The sequence below is a fragment of the Coregonus lavaretus genome (assembly GCF_964263955.1).
Source record: "Coregonus lavaretus genome assembly, chromosome: 19".
In the NCBI taxonomy this organism is placed as follows: domain Eukaryota; kingdom Metazoa; phylum Chordata; class Actinopteri; order Salmoniformes; family Salmonidae; genus Coregonus; species Coregonus lavaretus.
The window spans coordinates 39,658,455-39,684,123 of record NC_140006.1 but is presented as its reverse complement, the minus strand read 5'-3'; the positions used below and the strand labels follow the sequence as shown (position 1 = coordinate 39,684,123).

Sequence of the window (25,669 nt, the reverse complement as noted above, 5' to 3'; positions counted from 1 at the left end):
TTTTGGTAGGCCGTCATTCTGAATAACAATTTGTTCTTAACTGACTTGCCTAGTTAAATAAAGGCTGAATAAAAATAAAAAATAAAAATACAATGTGTTTGATGTATCTGATACTATTCCGCTCCAGTCATTACCACGAGCCCGTTCTCCCCAATTAAAGTGCCACTAACCTCCTGTGAAAAATAAAATAAAACATACCCCTCAGTTGATAGGTTCTCGTTGGAGGGCAGGGTCTCGTCCTCTGATTGGTCGCTATAGAGGTCACCTGTGTGCATAGAGGAAGTGTCTGGCACCTCTAGCACAGGGCCGATGCTGGGCTTCCTGCTGTTACCCTTGATGTCCTCTGGGGGGAGACAGAGAGTGGGCCCACAGCCTGTGTCCTGGAGGTCTACGGCCACAGTGCCTGAACAAGGATACAAAGAACAGACAAACATTTACAACATCCTATTTATTGTGGGCATATTTCTGTGTCTTACAAGTCAATTCATTCATAATATTTCTGAAAATACTATAGTAAAGTAAAGTAAAGATACCCCAAAAAAACTACTTAAATAGTACTCTAAAGTATTTTTACTGAAGTACTTTACACCACTGCTTAATATACTTGTCCAATACATCACTTTATACTAGGTAGTACACACGTTTTGATATTGGAACAGAGCTCATATTACTGACCCATGCTGGCGATGACACTGTGTACAGGCAGACGGGGCCGGCTACCCCTCCTCTCCCTCTGAGTCTTAAACGTAGTGTTCTCCTCCTTAGTAATGTTGATGTAGAAGCAGCTGTCATTGGGGCTCATTCTGAACTGGGGCCCGGGGTTCAGCAGGATGCTCTTACTGTCCTCCCGGCACACCCCGATCAGACACACGCCATACCTGAGGACAGAGATAGAGATAGAGGGTTAGGGTTAGATCACACAGGCTGGAGGTACAGAGGGCAATACCAGAGGGAGAGTGATGTCTGTTCAAAGCCATTGTCTGGGGCCCTGAGTTTTCCTGACCGAGACCAGGAAAAACGTGGGGGCCCATTTCTAGCCTATACAGTAAACAGAGTTTTTTTCTATGGCCCAAAGCTTTTCCTGGTAAGTTCATGTGGTCAGGGCCCTACTCTTGACCCTTGACTTACATATTGTCACCTGTATTAGAAGAAACATAAATAGGGCTGGTTTAACATGTGTAGGATCAGTGCACCTTTCAATCTTATTTTTGGATGATGTGTACTGGATACGTGGCGTGTTGATGAAAAAGTGGGCATTGAGTTTCTGAGCCCACATGTCCGTTCCCATCCATGGACACAACTGAAATAGCACAGAAAATCAAACCATTGGAACCGGTATCAGAAGAAAATGTGGTAATTTGTCAGTAGTGAGGCTTAATAAGAGAAAGTATGTGTCACGATCGTCTGATGAATGAACGGACCAAAGCGCAGCGCGTTGAGTGAACATGCTAACTTTAATTGAAAAAAGCACCGAAATACAAAACAAACGACGATTCGTGAAGTCCTCTGCTAAACTGACAGAAACGGAACAATAACCCACAATGCCCACAAGAAAACATACAGAATAAATATGGCTCCCAATCAGAGATAACGAGCCGACAGCTGACACTCGTTACCTCCGATTGGGAGTCAATGACCAAACCTAGAAACACACACAACAGAACTACCAACATAGAAAATACCCAAAACCCAACAAAACACAATACACCCTGGCTCAAATACAAAAGTCCCGGAGCCAGAGTGTTACAGTACCCCCCCCTAAAGGTGCGCACTCCGGGCGCACCAGCATACAGTCTCGGGGAGGGTCTGGGTGGGCGTCTGTCCACGGTGGCGGTTCTGGCCCTGGTCGTGGTCCCCACCCCACCTTAGTCACCACCCGCTTCCCTAGCCTCCTCCACATGACCACCCTCCAACTTACTCCACCTGGATTTAGGGGCAGCACCGGGCTAAGGGACAGCACCTGGCTAAGGGGCGGATCCTGGCTGGCTGGCTCTGGCGGATCCTGGCTGGACGGCTCATGGCAGGCTGAAGGATCTGGCTGCTCATGGCTGGCTGACGGATCTGGCTGCTCATGGCTGGCTGACGGATCTGGCTGCTCATGGCTGGCCGACGGATCTGGCTGCTCATGGCTGGCCGACGGATCTGGCTGCTCATGGCTGGCCGACGGATCCTGAACTGCCCGTCTGCCCAACGGCGCCTGAACTGCCCGTCTGCCCAACGCCGTCTGAACTGCCCGTCTGCCCAACGGCGCCTGAACTGCCCGTCTGCCCAACGCCGTCTGAACTGTCCGTCTGCCAAGCGCCGCAGGAACTGCCCGTCTGTACTGAGCCTGCAAAGCCGCCCGTCTGCCATGAGCCTTCAGAGCCGTCCGCCAGACCGGAGCCGCTAGAGCTCTCCGCCAGACAGGAGCAGCCAGAGCCTTCCGCCAGACAGGAGCAGCCAGAGCCTTCCGCCAGACAGGATCAGCCAGAGCCTTCCGCCAGACAGGATCAGCCAGAGCCTTCCGCCAGACAGGATCAGCCAGAGCCTTCCGCCAGACAGGATCAGCCAGAGCCTTCCGCCAGACAGGATCAGCCAGAGCCTTCCGCCAGACAGGATCAGCCAGAGCCTTCCGCCAGACAGGATCAGCCAGAGCCTTCTGCCAGACAGGATCAGCCAGAGCCTTCCGCCAGCCAGGATCCGCCAGAGCCGTCCAGCCAGGATCCGCCAGAGCCAACCAGCCAGGATCTGCCCCTTAGTCCGGTGCTGCCCCTTAATCCGGTGCTGTCCCTTAGTCCGGTGCTGCCTCTTCGTCCGGAGCTGCCCCTTTATCCAGGTGGGTTAGTTTGGAGGGTGGTCAGGGGGAGGAGGCTACTTAAGCAGTTTGTGACTGTGGTGGGGTGGGGATCACGACCGGGGCCAGAGCCGCCACCGTGGACAGACGCCCACCCAGACCCTCCCCTAGACTTTATGTTGGTGCGCCCGGGGTTCGCACCTTTAGGGGGGGGTACTGTCACGCTCTGGTTCCGGGACGTTGTTTATGAACCAGGGTGTGTTTGTATTGTTGGGTGTTGTGTGGGTTAGGTTGGGTAGAGGGTGTGTTCGTTTTGTTGTGTGCTGTTTGGTTGGGGTGTCTAGGTGGTTGTCTTCCTTGTTTGTATTCATGTGACTCCCAATCGGAGGTAACGAGTGACAGCTGTCGGCTCGTTATCTCTGATTGGGAGCCATATTTAAACTGTGTGGTTTCACCTTGGTTTTGTGGGTTTTTGTTTCCGTTTTCAGTCAGGTTGACTGTGGACTTCACTAGTCGTGTTTTCTTGGTTTTTGTGCTTTACTAAATAAAGTACCATGTTCGTTTCACACGCTGCGCCTTGGTCAATTCCTTCACACGACCGTGACAGTATGCGAGCCTAGACCCTGGGACTAGACCCTAAGAGGTATTGGTGTTACCTACTTACCTCTTATGCGCATGGAAGGAGGTGTAGGGGAAGCTTTTCCCCATGTATTCTGAGAAGAAGATGCTGTCTCTCATGACGATGTTGTAGACCTCGTTACCGGAACACTTGCCATAAGTCCTGTGCCACTGCTCTGGAGACTGCTGCCCCTCCCTGAAGCACATAGAGAAATGTTTGGTAACACTTCCTGGGAATACACTATTCATAATGCATTATAAGCATAATTATAATATTTTATGAGCTGCTATATAATGCTGTGTAAAGCACTATGAGGGTGTTCATATGAAGTGTTACTTTTAGTTGGGTTCAGTCTGGGCTTTCGCTGCAGACAATTCAATAGGTACAATATGAGGGGCTGTACGTTTATAATACAATATGCCATTTAGCAGACGCTTTTATCCAAAGCGACTTTACGTTTCTCCCTTTCACAGACTTGGTGGGTAGAGACTTGGTGGGTAGAGACTTAGTGGGTAGAGACTTGGTAGGTAGAGACTTGGTGGGTAGAGACTTGGTAGGTAGAGACTTGGTGGGTAGAGACTTGGTAGGTAGGGACTTGGTGGGTAGAGACTTGGTGGGTAGAGACTTGGTGGGTAGAGACTTGGTGGGTAGAGACTTGGTAGGTAGAGACTTGGTGGGTTGAGACTTGGTAGGTAGAGAATTGGTGGGTAGAGACTTGGTGGGTAGAGACTTGGTAGGTAGAGACTTGGTGGGTTGGTGGGTAGAGACTTGGTGGGTAGAGACTTGGTGGGTTGGTGGGTAGAGACTTGGTGGGTAGAGACTTGGTGGGTTGAGACTTGGTGGGTAGAGACTTGGTAGGTAGAGACTTGGTAGGTAGAGACTTGGTAGGTAGAGACTTGGTGGGTAGAGACTTGGTGGGTTGGTGGGTAGAGACTTGGTGGGTAGAGACTTGGTGGGTAGAGATTTGGTGGGTAGAGGCTTGGTGGGTAGAGACTTGGTGGGTTGGTGGGTAGAGACTTGGTGGGTAGAGACTTGGTGGGTTGGTGGGTAGAGACTTGGTGGGTAGATATTTGGTGGGTATAGGCTTGGTGGGTAGAGACTTGGTGAGTTGGTGGGTAGAGACTTGGTGGGTAGAGACTTGGTGGGTAGAGACTTGGTGGGTAGAGACTTGGTAGGTAGAGACTTGGTGGGTAGAGACTTGGTGGGTAGAGACTTGGTAAGTAGAGACATGGTGGGTAGAGACTTGGTGGGTAGAGACTTGGTGGGTAGAGACTTGGTGGGTTGGTGGGTAGAGACTTGGTGGGTAGAGACTTGGTGGGTAGAGACTTGGTGGGTAGGTGGGTAGAGACTTGGTGGGTTGAGACTTGGTGGGTAGAGACTTGATAGGATGAGACTTGGTGGGTTGGTGGGTAGAGACTTGGTGGATAGAGACTTGGTGGGTTGGTGGGTAGAGACTTTGTAGGTAGAGACTTGGTGGGTTGGTGGGTAGAGACTTGGTGGGTAGAGACTTGGTGGGTAGAGACTTGGTAGGTAGAGACTTGGTGGGTAGAGACTTGGTGGGTTGGTGGGTAGAGACTTGGTGGGTAGAGCCTTGGTGGGTTGGTGGGTAGAGACTTGGTAGGTAGAGACTTGGTGGGTTGGTGGGTAGAGACTTGGTGGTAGAGACTTGGTGGGTAGAGACTTGGTGGGTAGAGACTTGGTGGGTAGAGACTTGGTAGGTAGAGATTTGGTGGGTAGAGACTTGGTGGGTAGAGACTTGGTGGGTAGAGACTTGGTGGATTGGTGGGTAGAGACTTGGTGGGTTGAGACTTGGTGGGTAGAGACTTGGTGGGTAGAGACTTGGTGGGTTGAGACTTGGTGGGTAGAGACTTGGTAGGTAGAGACTTGGTAGGTAGAGACTTGGTAGGTAGAGACTTGGTGGGTAGAGACTTGGTGGGTTGGTGGGTAGAGACTTGGTGGGTAGAGACTTGGTGGGTAGAGATTTGGTGGGTAGAGGCTTGGTGGGTAGAGACTTGGTGGGTTGGTGGGTAGAGACTTGGTGGGTAGAGACTTGGTGGGTTGGTGGGTAGAGACTTGGTGGGTAGAGACTTGGTGGGTAGATATTTGGTGGGTATAGGCTTGGTGGGTAGAGACTTGGTGAGTTGGTGGGTAGAGACTTGGTGGGTAGAGACTTGGTGGGTAGAGACTTGGTGGGTAGAGACTTGGTAGGTAGAGACTTGGTGGGTAGAGACTTGGTGGGTAGAGACTTGGTAAGTAGAGACATGGTGGGTAGAGACTTGGTGGGTAGAGACTTGGTGGGTAGAGACTTGGTGGGTTGGTGGGTAGAGACTTGGTGGGTAGAGAATTGGTGGGTAGAGACTTGGTGGGTAGGTGGGTAGAGACTTGGTGGGTTGAGACTTGGTGGGTAGAGACTTGATAGGATGAGACTTGGTGGGTTGGTGGGTAGAGACTTGGTGGATAGAGACTTGGTGGGTTGGTGGGTAGAGACTTTGTAGGTAGAGACTTGGTGGGTTGGTGGGTAGAGACTTGGTGGGTAGAGACTTGGTGGGTAGAGACTTGGTAGGTAGAGACTTGGTGGGTAGAGACTTGGTGGGTTGGTGGGTAGAGACTTGGTGGGTAGAGCCTTGGTGGGTTGGTGGGTAGAGACTTGGTAGGTAGAGACTTGGTGGGTTGGTGGGTAGAGACTTGGTGGTAGAGACTTGGTGGGTAGAGACTTGGTGGGTAGAGACTTGGTGGGTAGAGACTTGGTAGGTAGAGATTTGGTGGGTAGAGACTTGGTGGGTAGAGACTTGGTGGGTAGAGACTTGGTGGATTGGTGGGTAGAGACTTGGTGGGTTGAGACTTGGTGGGTAGAGACTTGGTGGGTAGAGACTTGGTGGGTTGAGACTTGGTGGGTTGGTGGGTAGAGACTTGGTGGGTTGAGACTTGGTGGGTTGATGGGTAGAGACTTGGTGGGTAGAGACTTGGTGGGTAGGGACTTGTGAGGTAGAGACTTGGTGGGTTGAGACATGGTGGGTAGAGACTTGTGGGGTAGAGACATGGTGGGTTGAGACTTGGTTGGTAGAGAATTGGTGGATTGGTGGGTAGAGACTTGGTGGGTAGAGACTTGATGGTTTTGTGAGTAGAGACTTGGTGGGTAGAGACTTGGTGGGTTGGTGGGTAGAGATTCGGAGGGTAGAGACTTGGTGGGTAGGGACTTGGTGTGTTGAGACTTGGTGGGTTGGTGGGTAGAGACTTGGTGGGTTGAGACTTGGTGGGTTGATGGGTAGAGACTTGGTGGGTAGAGACTTGGTGGGTAGGGACTTGTGAGGTAGAGACTTGGTGGGTTGAGACATGGTGGGTAGAGACTTGTGGGGTAGAGACTTGGTGGGTTGAGACTTGGTTGGTAGAGACTTGGTGGATTGGTGGGTAGAGACTTGGTGGGTAGAGACTTGATGGTTTTGTGAGTAGAGACTTGGTGGGTAGAGACTTGGTGGGTTGGTGGGTAGAGATTCGGAGGGTAGAGACTTGGTGGGTAGGGACTTGGTGTGTTGAGACTTGGTGGGTTGGTGGGTAGAGACTTGGTGGGTTGAGACTTGGTGGGTTGATGGGTAGAGACTTGGTGGGTAGAGACTTGGTGGGTAGGGACTTGTGAGGTAGAGACTTGGTGGGTTGAGACATGGTGGGTAGAGACTTGTGGGGTAGAGACTTGGTGGGTTGAGACTTGGTTGGTAGAGACTTGGTGGATTGGTGGGTAGAGACTTGATGGGTAGAGACTTGATGGTTTTGTGAGTAGAGACTTGGTGGGTAGAGACTTGGTGGGTTGGTGGGTAGAGATTTGGAGGGTTGGTGGGTAGAGACTTGGAAGGTTGGTGTGTAGAGACTTGGAGGGTTGGTGGGTAGAGACTTGGAAGGTTGGTGTGTAGAGACTTGGAGGGTTGGTAGGTGGATTAGTGGGTAGAGACTTGGTGGGTCGGTGGATTGGTGGGTAGAAACTTGGTGGTTTGGTTAGTGGGTAGAGACTTGGTGGGTAGGAGGGTTGGTGGGTAGAGACTTGGTGGGTAGGAGGGTTGGTGGGTAGAAACTTGGTGGTTTGGTTAGTGGGTAGAGACTTGGTGGGTAGGAGGGTTGGTGGGTAGATATTTGGAGGGTTGGTGGGTAGAGACTTGGAAGATTGGTGTGTAGAGTCTTGGAGGGTTGGTGGGTGGATTAGTGGGTAGAGACTTGGTGGGTCGGTGGATTGGTGGGTAGAGACTTGGAAGGTTGGTGTGTAGAGACTTGGAGGGTTGGTGGGTGGATTAGTGGGTAGAGACTTGGTGGGTCGGTGGATTGGTGGGTAGAAACTTGGTGGTTTGGTTAGTGGGTAGAGACTTGGTGGGTAGGAGGGTTGGTGGGTAGAGACTTAGTGGTAGGTGGGTTGGTGGGTAGAGAATTGGTGGTTTGGTTAGTGGGTAGAGACTTGGTGGGTAGAAACTTGGTGGTTTGGTTAGTGGGTAGAGACTTGGTGGGTAGGAGGGTTGGTGGGTAGAGATTTGGAGGGTTGGTGGGTAGAGACTTGGAAGGTTGGTGTGTAGAGACTTGGAGGGTTGGTGGGTGGATTAGTGGGTAGAGACTTGGAGGGTTGGTGGGTGGATTGGTGGGTAGAGATTTGGAGGGTTGGTGGGTAGAGACTTGGAAGGTTGGTGTGTAGAGACTTGGTAGGTAGAGACTTGGTGGGTTGGTGGGTAGAGACTTGGTGGGTAGAGACTTGGTAGGTAGAGACTTGGTGGGTATAGACTTGGTGGGTTGGTGGGTAGAGACTTGGTGGGTAGAGACTTGGTGGGTTGGTGGGTAGAGACTTGGTGGGTAGAGACTTGGTGGGTAGAGACTTGGTGGGTTGGTGGGTAGAGACTTGGTGGGTAGAGACTTGGTAGGTAGAGACTTGGTGGGTTGGTGGGTAGAGACTTGGTGGGTAGAGACTTGGTGGGTTGGTGGGTAGAGACTTGGTGGGTAGAGACTTGGTGGGTTGGTGGGTAGAGACTTGGTAGGTAGAGACTTGGTGGTTTGGTGGGTAGAGACTTGGTGGGTAGAGACTTGGTGGGTTGGTGGGTAGAGACTTGGTAGGTAGAGACTTGGTGGGTTGAGACTTGGTGGGTAGAGACTTGGTGGGTAGAGACTTGGTGGGTAGAGACTTGGTAGGTAGAGACTTGGTGGATTGGTGGGTAGAGACTTGGTGGGTTGAGACTTGGTGGGTAGAGACTTGGTGGGTTGGTGGGTAGAGACTTGGTGGGTTGAGACTTGGTGGGTAGAGACTTGGTGGGTAGAGACTTGGTGGGTTGAGACTTGGTGGGTTGGTGGGTAGAGACTTGGTGGGTTGAGACTTGGTGGGTTGATGGGTAGAGACTTGGTGGGTAGAGACTTGGTGGGTAGGGACTTGGTGGGTTGAGACTTGGTGGGTTGGTGGGTAGAGACTTGGTGGGTTGAGACTTGGTGGGTTGATGGGTAGAGACTTGGTGGGTAGAGACTTGGTGGGTAGGGACTTGTGAGGTAGAGACTTGGTGGGTTGAGACATGGTGGGTAGAGACTTGTGGGGTAGAGACTTGGTGGGTTGAGACTTGGTTGGTAGAGACTTGGTGGATTGGTGGGTAGAGACTTGGTGGGTAGAGACTTGATGGTTTTGTGAGTAGAGACTTGGTGGGTAGAGACTTGGTGGGTTGGTGGGTAGAGATTCGGAGGGTAGAGACTTGGTGGGTAGGGACTTGGTGGGTTGAGACTTGGTGGATTGGTGGGTAGAGACTTGGTGGGTTGAGACTTGGTGGGTTGATGGGTAGAGACTTGGTGGGTAGAGACTTGGTGGGTAGGGACTTGTGAGGTAGAGACTTGGTGGGTTGAGACATGGTGGGTAGAGACTTGTGGGGTAGAGACTTGGTGGGTTGAGACTTGGTTGGTAGAGACTTGGTGGATTGGTGGGTAGAGACTTGATGGGTAGAGACTTGATGGTTTTGTGAGTAGAGACTTGGTGGGTAGAGACTTGGTGGGTTGGTGGGTAGAGACTTGGAGGGTTGGTGGGTAGAGACTTGGAAGGTTGGTGTGTAGAGACTTGGAGGGTTGGTGGGTAGAGACTTGGAAGGTTGGTGTGTAGAGACTTGGAGGGTTGGTGGGTTGATTAGTGGGTAGAGACTTGGTGGGTCGGTGGATTGGTGGGTAGAAACTTGGTGGTTTGGTTAGTGGGTAGAGACTTGGTGGGTAGGAGGGTTGGTGGGTAGAGACTTGGTGGGTAGGAGGGTTGGTGGGTAGAAACTTGGTGGTTTGGTTAGTGGGTAGAGACTTGGTGGGTAGGAGGGTTGGTGGGTAGAGACTTGGTGGGTAGGAGGGTTGGTGGGTAGAAACTTGGTGGTTTGGTTAGTGGGTAGAGACTTGGTGGGTAGGAGGCTTGGTGGGTAGAGATTTGGAGGGTTGGTGGGTAGAGACTTGGAAGATTGGTGTGTAGAGACTTGGAGGGTTGGTGGGTGGATTAGTGGGTAGAGACTTGGTGGGTCGGTGGATTGGTGGGTAGAGACTTGGAAGGTTGGTGTGTAGAGACTTGGAGGGTTGGTGGGTGGATTAGTGGGTAGAGACTTGGTGGGTCGGTGGATTGGTGGGTAGAAACTTGGTGGTTTGGTTAGTGGGTAGAGACTTGGTGGGTAGGAGGGTTGGTGGGTAGAGACTTAGTGGTAGGTGGGTTGGTGGGTAGAGAATTCGTGGTTTGGTTAGTGGGTAGAGACTTGGTGGGTAGGAGGGTTGGTGGGTAGAGATTTGGAGGGTTGGTGGGTAGAGACTTGGAAGATTGGTGTGTAGAGACTTGGAGGGTTGGTGGGTGGATTAGTGGGTAGAGACTTGGTGGATTGGTGGGTAGAAACTTGGTGGTTTGGTTAGTGGGTAGAGACTTGGTGGGTAGGAGGGTTGGTGGGTAGAGACTTAGTGGTAGGTGGGTTGGTGGGTAGAGAATTGGTGGGTTGGTGGGTAGAGACTTAGTGGTAGGTGGGTTGCCTACTGTACTTTGCAGATCCTATGGAGTGTAGACCATTGAAGAGTTGACTAGATATGAGGGTGGAGGATGGCTGTGTACTTACCGGCCCTGTGAAGTGTGGACCAGTAGGGTTATGAGGGAGGAGGTCGCTGGACAGATGCAGTTCAGGGCCAACATGGCATACTTGAATTCCTCCTCACACACTACATGATCTGGGGAAAAGTACAGTCGTGGTCAAAAGTTTTGAGAATAATAATAATATGCCATTTAGCAGACTTACAGTCATGCGTGCATACATTTCTTTGTGTACGGGTGGTCCCGGGGATCGAACCCACTACCTTGGCGTTACAAGCGCCGTGCTCTACCAGCTGAGCTACAGAGGACCACAAATATGACACAAATACACATTTTTACAAAGTCTGCAGCCTTAGTTTTTGATGATGGCAATTTGCATATACTCCAGAATGTCATGAAGAGTGATCAGATGAATTGCAATTAATTGCAAAGTCCCTCTTTGCCATGAAAATGAACTTAATCCCCCAAAAACATTTCCACTGCATTTCAGCTGCCATCATGTCAGTGATTCTCTCGTTAACACAGGTGAGAGTGTTGACGAGGACAAGGCTGGAGATCACTCTGTCATGCTGATTGAGTTAGAAATACAGACTGGAAGCTTTAAATCATTGTTCTTCCTCTGTTAACCATGGTTACCTGCAAGGAAACACGTGCCGTCATCATTGCTTTGCACAAAAAGGGCTTCAAAGGCAAGGATATTGCTGCTAGTAAGATTGCACCTAAATCAACCATTTATCGGATCATCAAGAACTTCAAGGAGAGAGGTTCAATTGTTGTGAAGAAGGTGTCAGGGCGCCCAAGAAAGTCCAGCAAACGCCAGGACCGTCTCCTAAAGTCTATTCAGCTGCGGGATCGGGGCACCACCAGTGCAGAGCTTGCTCAGGAATGGCAGCAGGCAGGTGCGAGTGCATATGCATGCACAGTGAGGCGAAGATTTTTGGAGGATGGCCTGGTGTCAAGAAGGGCAGCAGAGAAGCCAGTTCTCTCCAGGAAAAACATCAGGGACTGACTGATATTCTGAAAAAGGTACAGGGATGGACTGCTGAGGACTGGGGTAAATGAATAAAGAATGGTACCAACACATCCTCCGAGAGCAACTTCTCCCAACCATCCAAGAACAGTTTGGTGACGACCAATGCCTTTTCCAGCATGATGGAGCACCTTGCCATAAGGCAAAAGTGATAACTAAGTGGCTCGGGGAACAAAACATCGACATTTTGGGTCCATGGCCAGGAAACTCCCCGGACCTTAATCCCATTGAGAACTTGTGGTCGATCCTCAAGAGGCGGGTGGACAAACAAAAACCCACAAATTCGGACAAACTCCAAGCATTGATTATGCAAGAATGGGCTGCCATCAGTCAGGATGCGGCCCAGAAGTTAATTGACAGCATGTCAGGGCGGATTGCAGAGGTCTTGAAAAAGAAGGGTCAACACTGCAAATATTGACTCTTTGCATAAACTTCATGTAATTGTCAATAAAAGCCTTTGACACTTATGGAATGCTTGTAATTATACTTCAGTATACCATTGTAACATCTGACTAAAATATCTAAAAACACAGAAGCAGCAAACTTTGTGAAGACCAATACATTCTCAAAACTTTTGACCACGACTGTAGAAGAACAACATTTGATGACGTTTTAAAAAGAGTCTTACAGAGATGAGACTCAATAACCAAGTTCCATCCAACCTGTTTATGCGAGTAAAGTACATGTCGGATAAAACAAAATGTCACGACAGGCCTGATGGAAACAGAACATTTGTCTGTAAACTTTCCAAATGTTTTTGTGTCTGTAAAATTAATTATGCAAGAAATGGCGATGGAAATGCATTTATGCGCAAATATTGATATCATATCCATCATATCGAAGTAAACTTGGAGTCATGCGATGATATGTTGTGTGGTCCTCCCACTACGACTCGGGAAAGTATGCAGTTTAATAGGCTACAGATTAAATAAATTATGATGAACTTCACAAGGTGGTGAAAGTGCAGGCGGTGATTGATGCTCCTTCCCAATAAATATTGAGGGTCTTATTCTGGAGACATGATGAGCGATGCGTGGCTGCCTTTTGACAAATAAAAATAACCTTTAATCTTTAGCTCTTTCGTCCATATTAATCTCATAATGTAGGCTATCCTACCCGCACTGTTTCTGCAAGCTGTTGGCTAGAGTGCAAGCGCCAAGACCAGAGTGGGCACATTTGCAATATAACACAACATTTTGGGGGGACAAAACCATCAGTAGAGTTGAAAATGCGATGGAAACCCATTTAACTTGTATTCTTTATTTGGTACATGGGAATTTAACTGCAAAATATATTGTCATGTGCACTACGTCATCACACACAGCCTTTTATAAGCAACAGGTAAATTGGATGGAAACACATCTCTGGTGGGAAAATGCGCATATTGTTTTTATGCAGATTTGAGAATATTCACATGAAAATCTGTCGCCAATTGGATGGAAACCCAGCTATTGAGACTAACCTAAATGCATAGAGGAAAAAGAGGAGGGGTTAACCCAGGTATTGGAGCCACAATTCAGAATATTCCTGAAAGATGTATGCCAAGGTCCCGAATCATCATCAGATACAAATGTATCTTAACAATACATTAGTCTGTATTTACCTGCAAATTTGACATGGAATTTATTCTCTGGCTTCAGAATCTGGACGTAAATAGGGCACTTTGGAGCGAAATCCTTCACAGCCCAAGCTCGCAAAATGGTCTGATGGTCCTTAAAGGTAAACAAGACAAAAATAACACATTAGAGGTTAATTTTTATTTGTTTGAGCTGATTTATGATTGATTGCTTTATGCACTGGTTATAACACTGGCCACTAGAGGCATGTTTACGTCAGATGAGCAATACAAAGTCCCTCTGTCTACCTTGTATAGGTGCTTGTCCTATTATAAGTGATGCTATTGCCGGTATGTATCATAGTATTGTCAACTCACTTTGCAATGAAAATATTTTTGAAACAGCACCACAATGCTATAGCCAGTCTGATCAGGACACAGCTTCAACTCTACAAAACGGAATAAACTGCTGTATCAGAAATTAGAGGCATGTTTTCTATGAGTCATACCCTACAGTCACTTGAAGTACAGTTCTAATAGAACTCTAATATAACTCTAATAAAACTCTCAAATAACTAATAGAACTCTAATAGAACTAATAGAACTCTAATAGAACTCTACTAGAACTCTAATAGAACTGCCAGAGAGAACAACAGACAAACAGACAGACAGATGGAGGTCTACTGGTGTGGGTGAATCAGTGGAGGCTGCTAAGGGAACGGCTCATAATAATGGCTGGAACGGAGCAAATGGAATGGCATCAAACACCTTGACACCATGTGTTTGATGTATTTGATAGCGTTCCACTGATTTCGCTCCAGTCATTACCACGAGCCCATTCTCCCCAATTAAGGTGCCACCAACCTCCTGTGGGGTGAATAGAGGAGGAAAAAGCTTTACCTTTCGTTATCAGACTAGCTGAACAAAAAAAAGTGGAAATATTACTGGCTAAAATGCCTTTGGTATCAGCAAGTTTAGTTTATGAATATTCCGAATATTAATTTAGTCTCAATCTAACAAAGAAACGAACCGGCCATAGGTCAGTTCGGCCAAATGCCTGGTAGGCTGGAGCCTCTTTAGGCAGCGGGCTGGACTCTTGGTCCCAGTCTGCCCCTGATTTAACACTTTGTGTAGTGGTAATAGTAGCAAATGTACGTACTGCGGCGGTGCGGTCCACCTCACAGCGACTGCTTAGGATGAAACAAGCCTCTGCATTGTCCAGTCTGGAAAAGAAGGACACCCATTCAATACATTTACATTTACATTTTAGTCATTTAGCAGACGCTCTTAACCAGAGCGACTTACAGGAGCAATTAGGGTTAAGTGCCTTGCTCAAGGGCACATTAACGTCATTTAGCAGACGCTCTTAGCCAGAGCGACTCACAAATTGGTGCGTTCACCCTATAGCCAGTGGGATAACCACTTTACAATTTGGGGGGGGGGGGGGGGGGGGGGTTAGAAGGAATACTTTAGCCTATCCCAGGTATTCCTTAAAGAGGTGGGGTTTCAAATGTCTCCGGAAGGTGGTGAGTGACTCCGCTGTCCTGGCGTCGTGAGGGAGCTTGTTCCACCATTGGGGTGCCAGAGCAGCGAACAGTTTTGACTGGGCTGAGGGGGAGCTGTGCTTCCGCAGAGGAAGGGGAGCCAGCAGGCCAGAGGTGGATGAACGCAATGTCCTCGTTTGGGTGTAGGGACTGATCAGAGCCTGAAGGTACGGGGGTGCCGTTCCCCTCACTGCTCCAAAGGCAAGCACCATGGTCTTGTAGCGGATGCGAGCTTCAATTGGAAGCCAGTGGAGTGTGCGGAGGAGGGGGGTGACGTGAGAGAACTTGGGAAGGTTGAACACCAGACGGGCTGCGGCATTCTGGATGAGTTGTAGGGGTTTAATGGCACAGGCAGGGAGCCCAGCCAACAGCGAGTTGCAGTAGTCCAGACGGGAGATGACAAGTGCCTGGACCAGGACCTGCGCCGCTTCCTGTGTAAGGCAGGGTCGCACTCTCCGAATGTTGTAGAGCATGAACCTGCAGGAGCGGGTCACCGCCTTGATGTTGGCGGAGAACGACAGGGTGTTGTCCAGGGTCACGCCTAGGCTCTTCGCACTCTGGGAGGAGGACACAGCGGAGTTGTCTACCGTGATGGCGAGATCATGGAACGGGCAGTCCTTCCCGGGGAGGAAGAGCAGCTCCGTCTTGCCAGGGTTCAGCTTGAGGTGGTGATCCGTCATCCATACTGATATGTCTGCCAGACATGCAGAGATGCGATTCGCCACCTGGTGATCAGAAGGGGGAAAGGAGAAGATTAGTTGTGTATCGTCAGCGTAGCAATGATAGGAAAGGCCATGTGAGGATATGACAGAGCCAAGTGACTTGGTGTATAGGGAGAAAAGGAGAGGGCCCAAAACCGATCCCTGGGGGACACCAGTGGTGAGAGCACGTGGTGCGGAGACAGCTTCCCGCCACGCCACTTGGTAGGAGCGACCGGTCAGGTAGGACGCAATCCAGGAGTGAGCCGCGCCGGAGATGCCCATTTCGGAGAGGGTGGAGAGGAGGATCTGATGGTTCACAGTATCAAAGGCAGCAGACAGATCTAGAAGGACAAGAGCAGAGGAGAGAGAGTTAGCTTTAGCAGTGCGGAGAGTCTCTGTGACACAGAGAAGAGCAGTCTCAGTTGAATGACCAGTCCTGAAACCTGATTGGTTTGGATCAAGAAGGTCATTCTGAGAGAGATAGCAAGAGAGTTGGCTAAAGACGGCACGCTCAATAGTTTTGGAAAGAAAAGAAAGAAGGGATACTGGTCTGTAGTTGTTGACATCAGTGGGGTCGAGTGTTGGTTTTTTGAGAAGGGGAGTAACTCTCGCTCTCTTGAAGACGGAAGGGACATGGCCAGCGGTCAAGGATGAGTTGATCAGCGAGGTGAGGTAGGGGAGAAGGTCACCGGAGATGGTCTGGAGAAGGGAGGAGGGGATGGGGTCAAGCGGGCAGGTTGTTGGGCGGCCTGCAGTCACAAGTCGCAGGATCTTATCTGGAGAGAGAGGGGAGAAAGAAGTCAAAGCATAGGGTAGGGCAGTGTGAGCAGGACCAGCAGTGTCATTAGGCTTAACAAACAAGGATCGGATGTCGTCAACCTTCTTTTCAACGTGGTTGACGAAGTCATCCACAGAGAGAGAGGAGGGGGGGAGGGGGGGGGGAGGATTCAGGAGGGAGGAAAATGTGGCAAAGAGCTTCCTAGGGTTAGAGGCAGATGCTTGGAATTTAGAGTGGTAGAAGGTGGCCTTAGCAGCAGAAACAGATGAAGAAAATGTAGAGAGGAGGGAGTGAAAAGATGCCAGGTCGGCAGGGAATTTAGTTTTCTTCCATTTCCGCTCCGCTGCCCGGAGCTCTGTTCTGTGAGCTCGCAATGAGTCATCAAGCCACGGAGCTGGAGGGGAGGACCGAGCCGGCCGTGAGGATAGGGGACACAGAGAGTCAAAGGATGCAGAAAGGGAGGAGAGGAGGGTTGAGGAGGCAGAATCAGGAGATTGGAGGGAGAAGGATTGAGCAGAGGGAAGAGATACTGAGTGGGTACATCTCAATACTCTACAGTGGCTTCCTCTCCTCATCTCTCTTCAACTGTATAACTACCCACATTGATCTGAAAACAGGAGAGGTGACAGGCAAGCTATATGGTTGATCCCTATTTCCTAACCAGTATTGGCTTTCACCAGTCCGGCGCTTCCACATAAGTGCAGTTGAAGGAAAGGTGACTGTTTTTTAGCGGATTGAGACGCAGCCCTTGGTGTTGGTGACTCACTTGGCCCGTATGAGGTCCTGGTCCTTGAGGGCCGATCCCTGGAGGTAGATGACCCGCTGGGACCACAGGGGGATCTGTAGGACCCGGCGCACCTGGGGGTCCATCTCTGTGGGACACAGGATGATGACGTAGTAGTCCTAGATAGACAGGAAGACAGAGAAACAGCCTGGGTCGTGTTCATTAGGCACCAAATGGAGCAAAATGGACAGAAACAGCAAGGGACTACCTGGGCTTGTCCAATAAGAAATGCACAATTCTGTTGCAAAGTATTTTAAAAATATTTATTGCGTGCCCCAAATGAACAAGACCCAAGCAAACACACACACAAACACACACACACGCCGAACGCACACATACACACACACCAACCTAATCACCCACCCACGTACACACACACACACACACACCTGCAGCCCGGGGTGGGCGTAGACCTCGTTGAGGAAGTCCATCAGGAGGTCTATTTTGAGGGAGCTGACACACAGGACCACGTGTTTCTCCGTCTGGGCGCGGTGGCGGCTGTAGTTCCCCCCCGACTTCTGTCTCTCCATCCACAGGTAGGCCAGCTGCTCAAACTGACCAATAGCACCCAGCACAGGCACAACTTACTAATCCTACTAATGCTGCGCAAAACCATTCTCAAATCAATCAGAGGCTTAATACATGGCTAAATGCATGCAGTTCACCCAATCCAACACATTTATCACTGTGTTCTTCCATCCTGGTTCTATAGAGCTACAGAGTACATTTTTTCCGTCCCAGCACTAACACACCTGATTCAGATAATCAACTAATCATCGAACCCTGTGTATTGTAGTGTATTCGACTGAGCCCGGTGAAGCACGAGGCTAGCTAGCTAACCCACTACCTGGACCATTAAAGCTAGCTAGCTAGCGGGTAGCAACACCGCAGCCACTGCTTAAACCATGCATTTAGATTGTAGGTAGGTATTGTAGTTAGGTGTTGTAGTTAGGTATTGTAGGTAGTTTATCCAGGTAGTTATTGTAGGTAGTTATTGTAGGTAAGTATTGTAGTGTATTCAACTGAGCCCGGTGAAGCACGAGGCTAGCTAGCTAACCCACTACCTGGACCATTAAAGCTAGCTAGCTAGCGGGTAGCAACACCACAGCCACTGCTAGCTGGCCAACTATACCAGCTAGCAGTACTGTAGCAACTAAATACATTTCAACGGAATGATTTGATTAGTGTAAAGTTAGCTAGCTACATAGTTGTCTTGGTATCAAAGACAAAGGTGTAGTATAGAGAAACTATCGAGGTTAGCTAGCCAGCTACATTTTCAAACAGTCAACACCGCAGCCACTGCTAGCTAGCCAACATTACCAGCTAGCAGTACTGTATCATTTTCGTCAATGAGAATTTTGCAACGTAAGCTTCACTTTCTGAACATTCGAGATGTGTAGTCCACTTGTGTAGCTAGCATGACTGACTTTGTGCTAGCTAGCCAACGTTTAATTACTTCTGCGTTATGAAAGGAACTAGACACGGACATGAATGATCCATTGGTAGTTTGTTGTAACCAAGTATTGGTGCTAAACCGTGTGTTATTGGATGCTAGCATGCTAGTTAGCTATGGCGTCATAGGATACGGTGCCCTGGGCGGTTTTCACAGAAGAATACTGTACCAAGTTAGCTAGCTGAATAAACTAAGTTAGTCTATTCCTGGAAACATTGAACTACTGTAGATTACAGCAATTATCATTTCTAAAGTGGAAGTTGGAAGAGTTGTATTTGAGTGTTTCAGTGAAAGGTTAGTGAGGGAGGCCTCGTTTCCCCAGATGTTTAGTTAATTTCATTCCGATCTCCTTTGCGTTAGTGTAGCCTTTTCTGTAGCCTGTCAACTATGTGTCTGTCTATCCCTGTTCTCTCCTCTACGCACAGGCCATACAAACGTCTCCGGCAGCCTCTGGAACTGCCGTTCTGAGTTCATCTCAGCCTATGCTACCCTCCAGTCCCTCGACTTCTTGGCGCTGACGGAAACATGGTCTACAATGCCTCTAACATTAATATATTTGTCTGGAACATCTGATTCCCTACTCTCAAAAAGATGATGGGTTATACGTTCTATCGATTTGGCATTTCCTATAGTAGATGTCCTAACATTAGTCCAGTTGATTTCCCTTTAGCAAACATTTAGGAGTGTGGTAATAGTGTGTGTGTGTGTGTGTGTGTGTGTGTGCGCTCCGTGTCTGTGTGTTTGTGGCCATCACTCTCACCTGTATGGGCAGCACCCCCAGGGCTACAGAGATCATGATGATCACCAGCAGCTTGGAGGGCCACACGTTGGGCGTGACGTCGCCGTAGCCCACCGTGGAGAAAGTGACAACGCAGAAGTACCAGGAGTCGAACACCGTCAGCTTCTTGCCCGCCCGCTCCAGGTGCTGGATGCCACAGATACTACCAGGGATACAGGGAAGCAGTGTGAAGGGAGTGGTGTCACTGGAACATTTGGACCCAGTTTCCCAGATACAGAATAAGACCAATATTTCCATTGGAGATACCACTGGACTAGGCTTACTCTGTGACTGGGAAATCGTCTCTTGGTGTCTAAACTGAAACATACTGTATGAAGTGGTTCAAGAAAAACTCCTGTTGCTACACACGGGGCCTGTTTCCTGAGAGAGATTAAGCTTAGTCATGGACTAAAAAGCCCTTTCAATGGAACTTCTCCATTGAGCTATTTAGACCAGGACTAAACTTAATCTGTGACCGGGAAACCGGCCCATAAGGTTTTGGTCGAGAAGAAACATGAACCTACAAGCCTTGCAACTGAACTCCCTATACAGTAAATAGTCACTCATATCTCCTCAAAAGCCTTTGCAACATACGTCATTGTTAATAATGATTGATATGCTGTACGTGATATATCTGAGGACGTATTTCTTAACAAAAATGCTCTGCTCTGTTTTTCAGTTTGAATGTCAGTCATGTATTGACATTGGAAGTATCCTAACCTTTGATCCCACTGGTCCGGTAAATGCATTAGTAAGACTTGGCCACTCTGAGTGAATCTCTTCTGTGGACATTATGGATTTTTTGGAGGGAATGAAGCAATGTTGTCATTCCTGTAAATCTGTATTTACCAGCCAGGACAAACAGACCTTTACAGGAATATTCTGTCTACACAGACAGTAGTGTCTCAACCTGACACACTTCAAATTTGCTATTTAATTTAACATCTGTTTTTGTTTTGTTTACATCATATACATCACATCTTAATATATATATATAACAGATACATTGTTTTGAGAAATGATAACTGATGGATTACCAGACGTGTGTGTGTGTGTGTGTGTGTGTGTGTGTGTGTGTGTGTGTGTGTGTGTGTGTGTATCACTATAAGCATTACTTTATGACCATACAGGGAAAGAGAAAAACAATACAATCAGACACACACACACACACACACACATCATGGGCAGGGCAGCAAATTACATTTACATTTACATTTACGTCATTTAGCAGACGCTCTTATCCAGAGCGACTTACAAATTGGTGCATTCACCTTAAAGCCAGTGGGATAGCCACTTTACAATATATATATATATATATTTTTTGGGTGGGGTGGGGTGGGGTAAGGGGGGGTAGAAGGATTAGACAGGCACCACTGAGATCATTTATCAGTCATTACCCCCAAGGCAATCAGCTCAGATGATATAGTCAGACCCAGAACACTCAGAAGAGCGGTTGGCATATCTTTCACTATCAGCCATTGATAACCAGCGTCTCTTATACTGTACAAATACAGGCATGACGTTATTGGCTTTATAGAAAACAGTGCCTTAGATAACATGGCTAATCGCCAACCTTTCATTCCACTACCATCTGGTCTACTGACTGTCTACTGACTAACTATCTACTGACTGTCTATTGATTAACTGTCTATTGATTAACTGTCTATTGACTAACTGTCTATTGATTAACTGTCTACTGACTAACTGTCTATTGATTAACTGTCTACTGACTAACTATCTACTTACTGTCTATTGACTAACTGTCTATTGATTAACTGTCTACTGACTAACTGTCTATTGATTAACTGTCTACTGCCTAACTATCTACTTACTGTCTATTGACTAACTGTCTATTGATTAACTGTCTATTGACTAACTGTCTATTGATTAACTGTCTACTGACTAACTGTCTATTGATTAACTGTCTATTGACTAACTGTCTGTTGATTAACTGTCTATTGACTAACTGTCTATTGATTAACTGTCTACTGACTAACTGTCTATTGATTAACTGTCTACTGACTGTCTATTGACTAACTGTCTATTGATTAACTATCTACTGACTAACTGTTTACTGACTGTCTATTGACTAACTGTCTATTGATTAACTGTCTATTGACTAACTGTCTATTGATTAACTGTCTACTGATTAACTGTCTACTAACTGTCTACTGAATGTCTACTGAATAACTGTCTACTGACTGTCTATTTTTATTTTATTTATTTTTTTCACCTTTATTTAACCAGGTAAGCCAGTTGAGAACAAGTTCTCATTTACAACTGCAACCTGGCCAAGATAAAGCAAAGCAGTGCGATAAAAACAACAACACAGAGTTACATATGGGGTAAAACAAAACATAAAGTCAAAAATACAACAGAAAATATATTTACAGTGTGTGCAAATGTAGCAAGTTATGGAGGTAAGGCAATAAATAGGCCATAGTGCAAAATAATTACAATGTAGTATTAACACTGTAATGATAGATGTGCAAGAGATGATGTGCAAATAGAGATACTGGGGTGCAAATGAGCAAAATAAATAACAATATGGGGATGAGGTAGTCAACTGACTGTCTACTGACTGACTAATGACTGACTGTCTACTGACTGACTGTCTACTGACTGTCTACTTGTCACGCGACGTGTATGCGGTCAGCGAAGTCAAACGCAGGACACAGAGCGGCTGGCAATGTACTTTACTGAACACAGTAAAAACGTACAAAACAACAAACCTCCAAACAGGGAGGAAAACACAAAGACCCGTAACACAAAGCAACTGCCGAAATGACAAAGAACAATCACACACAAAATAACCAATGAGAGACAGGGGGTAATATAGGGAATACAATCCAACATAATGGGAAACAGGTGTAAACAATAAAGACCAAACAAGACGAACACCGAAACATCGATTGGCAGCAGCTAGTACTCCGGGGAAGAAAGGATCCAGATTGTCTAGCCCAGATGATTTGTAGGGGTTCAGATTGTGCAGCTCTTTCAGAACATCAGCTGTCTGAATTTGTGTGAAGGAGAAGCGGCAGGGGGGGGGCATGGGCAAGTTGCAGCGGAGAGTGCAGAGCTGGTGAACGGGGTAGGGGTAGCCAGGTGGAAAGCATGGCCAGCTGTAGCAAAATGCTTGTTGAAATTCTAGATTATTGTAGATTTATCGGTGGTGATAGTGTTTCCTAGCCTCAGTGCAGTGGGCAGCTGGGAGGAGGTGCTCTTATTCTCCATGGACTTTACAGTGTCCCAAAACCTTTTGGAGTTAGTGCTACAGGATGCAAATTTCTGTTTGAAAAAACTAGCCTTTGCTTTCCTAACTGCTTGTGTATATTGGTTCCTAACTTCCCTGAAATGTTGCATATCGCGGGGGCTATTCGATGCTAATGCAGTACGCCACAGGATGTTTTTGTGCTGGTCAAGGGCACTCTGAGGAGAACCAGGGAATATATCTGTTCTTAGTTCTGAATTTTTTGAATGGGGCATGCTTATTTAAGATTGAGAGGAAAGCACTTTTAAAGAACAACCAGGAATCCTCTACTGACAGAATGAGATCGATATCCATCCAGGATACCTGGGCCAGGTCAATTAGGAAGGCCTGCTCGCTAAAGTGTTTTAGGGAGCGTTTGACAGTGATGAGGGGTGGTCGTTTGACCACGGACCCGTTACGGACGCAGGCAATAAGGCAGTGATCGCTGAGATCCTGGTTGAAGACAGCGTAGGTGTATTTAGAGGGTAAGTTAGTCAGGATGATATCTATAAGGGTGCCCATGTTTACAGATTTAGGATTGTACCTGGTAGGTTCCTTGATAATTTGTGTGAGATTGAGGGCATCTAGTTTGGATTGTAGGATGGCCGGGGTGTTTAGCATATCCCAGTTTAGGTCACCAAGCAGTACGAACTCTGAGGATAGATGGGGGGCAATCAATTCACATATGGTGTCCAGGGCACAGCTGGGGGGTGAGGGGGTCTGTACCAAGCGGCAACAGTGAGAGACTTATTTCTGGAAAGGTGGATTTTTAGAAGTAGGAGCTCAAACTGTTTGGGCACAGACCTGGATAGTATGATAGAGCTCTGCAGGCTATCTCTACAGTAGATTGCAACTCCACCCCCTTTGGCAGTTCTATCTAGACGGAGAATGTTGTCGTTGGGGATGGAAATGTCTGAATTTTTGGTGGCCTTCCTAAGCCAGGATTCAGACACTGCTAGAACATCAGGGTTGGTGGAGTGTGCTAACGCAGTGAATAACTCAAACTTAGGGAGGAGGCTTCTGATGTTAACATGCAAAAAAACAATGCTTTTATGGTTACAGAAGTCAACAAATGATAGCTCCTGGGGAGTAGGAGTGATACTGGGGGCTGCAGGGCCTGGGTTAACCTCTACATCACCAGAGGAACAGAGGAGGACTAGAATAAGGATACGGCTAAAGGCTTTAAGAACTGGTCTTCTAGTGTGTTGGGTACAGAGAATAAAGGGGGCAGATTTCCGGGCGTTGTAGAATAGATTCAGGGCATTATGTACAGACAAGGATATGAGTACAATGGAGGTAAACCTAAGCGTTGGGTAACAATGAAAGAGATAGCATCACTGGAGGCACCGATTGAGCCGGTCTCCGCGTGTATGGGGGGTGGAACAAAGGAGCTATTTGAGGCAGTTTGAGAGGGACTTGGGGCTCTACAGTGAAATTGTATAATAAGAACTAACTGGAACAGCAATAGGCAAGGCATATTGACATGGGAGAGAGGCATAAAGCAATTACAGGTGTTATTCGAGAGAGCTAAGACAACTACTGGTAATGGCGATGAAAGTTTGGGCTGAGGCTAAACAGATAAACAGAACAGGGTACCGTGTAAAGGAACAGTCCAGCAGGCATCAGCTGTGCAGCTGAGTGATCATAAGGTCCTGTGAACAGCAATATTACATTTACATTTTACATTTTAGTCATTTAGCAGACGCTCTTATCCAGAGCGACTTACAGGAGCAGTTAGGGTTAAGTGCCTTGCTTAAGGGCACATCGACAGATTTTTCACCTAGTCGGCTCGGGGATTAGAACCAGCGACCTTTCGGTTACTGGCACAACGCTCTTACCCACTAAGCTACCTGCCGCCCCAATATGTGAGTCCGAGTGCAGTTCGAATTGGTGCTACAGCACAGGCTAGCAGGAAGCACGGCTGTTGTTTGCGTGTGCTAGCGGGCCGGGGCTAGCAGATGGATCTTCGTGGTCGTCGCAATGGGAAGCCTCTTGAAACCACAGACGATTACGTCGGCAGACCAGTCGTGATGGATCGGCGGGGCTCCGTGTCGACTCTAGGAGGATGTCCCGTCCGGTTGACAGAGAGGTAGATAGCCGGGAGATGGGCCTGACTCGAGGCTAGCTCAAGGCTGATTAGCCAACAACAACATCCATTTGGTTTCAGCTAGCTAGTTGCGATGATCCGGTGTTAAAGGTCCAGTGATTCAGTGATTCCGGCAGAAAAACCGATATGTTCTGGGTCGCGCTGTGCAGACAGTGCAGACTGGCCAATAATAGTCCAGGCTATAGTCCTGGCTGGTAGGTAGTGCAGGCCACGGACAATGGTGAAAAACCGCTAACGGTGGCTAATAGCAAGTAGCTAGTTAGCTGGCTACTCCCTTCCGGTAGACAGAGAGGTAGATAGCCGGGATATGGACCTGGCTTGAGGCTAGATCAAGGCTAACTGGTGCTTGCTTCGGGGGCAGTGGTGATTAGCCAACAGCAACATCCATTCGGTTGCGGCTAGCTAGTTGCGATCCGGTGTTAATGTCCAGTGATTCAGTTATTCCGGCAGAAAATCCGATGTTCTGGGTGAAAACTGCTAACGGTGGCTAATAGCAAGTAGCTAGTTAGCTGGCTAGCTAGTTTCAACTGGAGATTCTAGATAAAAGGTAAGTCAATAATAGAATCCGTTCCACATTGAGTGAGGCGGGTTGCAGGAAAGTATATTTAGTAGAAGGATGAAAAGTGTGATAGGGAAATATGTACGAAAAATACAACAACAAAAAAACTGGCTATTTACACGGGGACACACAGAGTACACAAGTATTGACTGTCTACTGACTAACTGTCTACTGACTAACTGTCTATTGATTAACTGTCTATTGACTAACTGTCTATTGACTAACTGTCTACTGACTAACTGTCTATTGACTGTCTACTGACTAACTGTCTACTGACTAACTGTCTATTGACTAACTGTCTACTGACTAACTGTCTATTGACTGTCTACTGACTAACTGTCTACTGACTAACTGTCTATTGATTAACTGTCTATTGACTAACTGTCTATTGACTAACTGTCTACTGACTAACTGTCTATTGACTGTCTACTGACTAACTGTCTACTGACTAACTGTCTATTTACTAACTGTCTATTGACTAACTGTCTATTGACTAACTGTCTATTGACTAACTGTCTATTGACTGTCTACTGACTAACTGTCTACTGACTAACTGTCTATTGACTAGCTGTCTGCTAACTAACTGTCTATTGACTAACTGTCTGTTGACTCAGGCCTAGATTCAATCATATCCACGCTAGCCGACACCCGCATAGCTTTTGTTTAGGCGGTGTCGGAGGTGGAACTGTGTTAGAG

At 47.8% G+C, this 25,669-nt stretch overlaps 1 protein-coding gene across 1 annotated transcript in view; it reads right to left on the bottom strand.

Annotated features, from left to right (window-relative positions):
- Positions 1-25,669, bottom strand: part of LOC311146299 (potassium channel subfamily T member 2-like) — a gene marked incomplete at its 5' end in the record, with an annotated part of 53,827 nt that overhangs the window by 19,982 nt on the left and 8,176 nt on the right. The window contains 9 exons of the mRNA XM_084182789.1: positions 199-403; positions 676-878; positions 3,438-3,587; positions 10,463-10,571; positions 13,068-13,176; positions 14,179-14,242; positions 16,809-16,945; positions 17,216-17,380; positions 19,040-19,220. Coding sequence (XP_084038915.1) covers positions 199-403; positions 676-878; positions 3,438-3,587; positions 10,463-10,571; positions 13,068-13,176; positions 14,179-14,242; positions 16,809-16,945; positions 17,216-17,380; positions 19,040-19,220 — 1,323 coding nt within the window. The remainder of the gene's footprint in view (positions 1-198; positions 404-675; positions 879-3,437; positions 3,588-10,462; positions 10,572-13,067; positions 13,177-14,178; positions 14,243-16,808; positions 16,946-17,215; positions 17,381-19,039; positions 19,221-25,669) is intronic.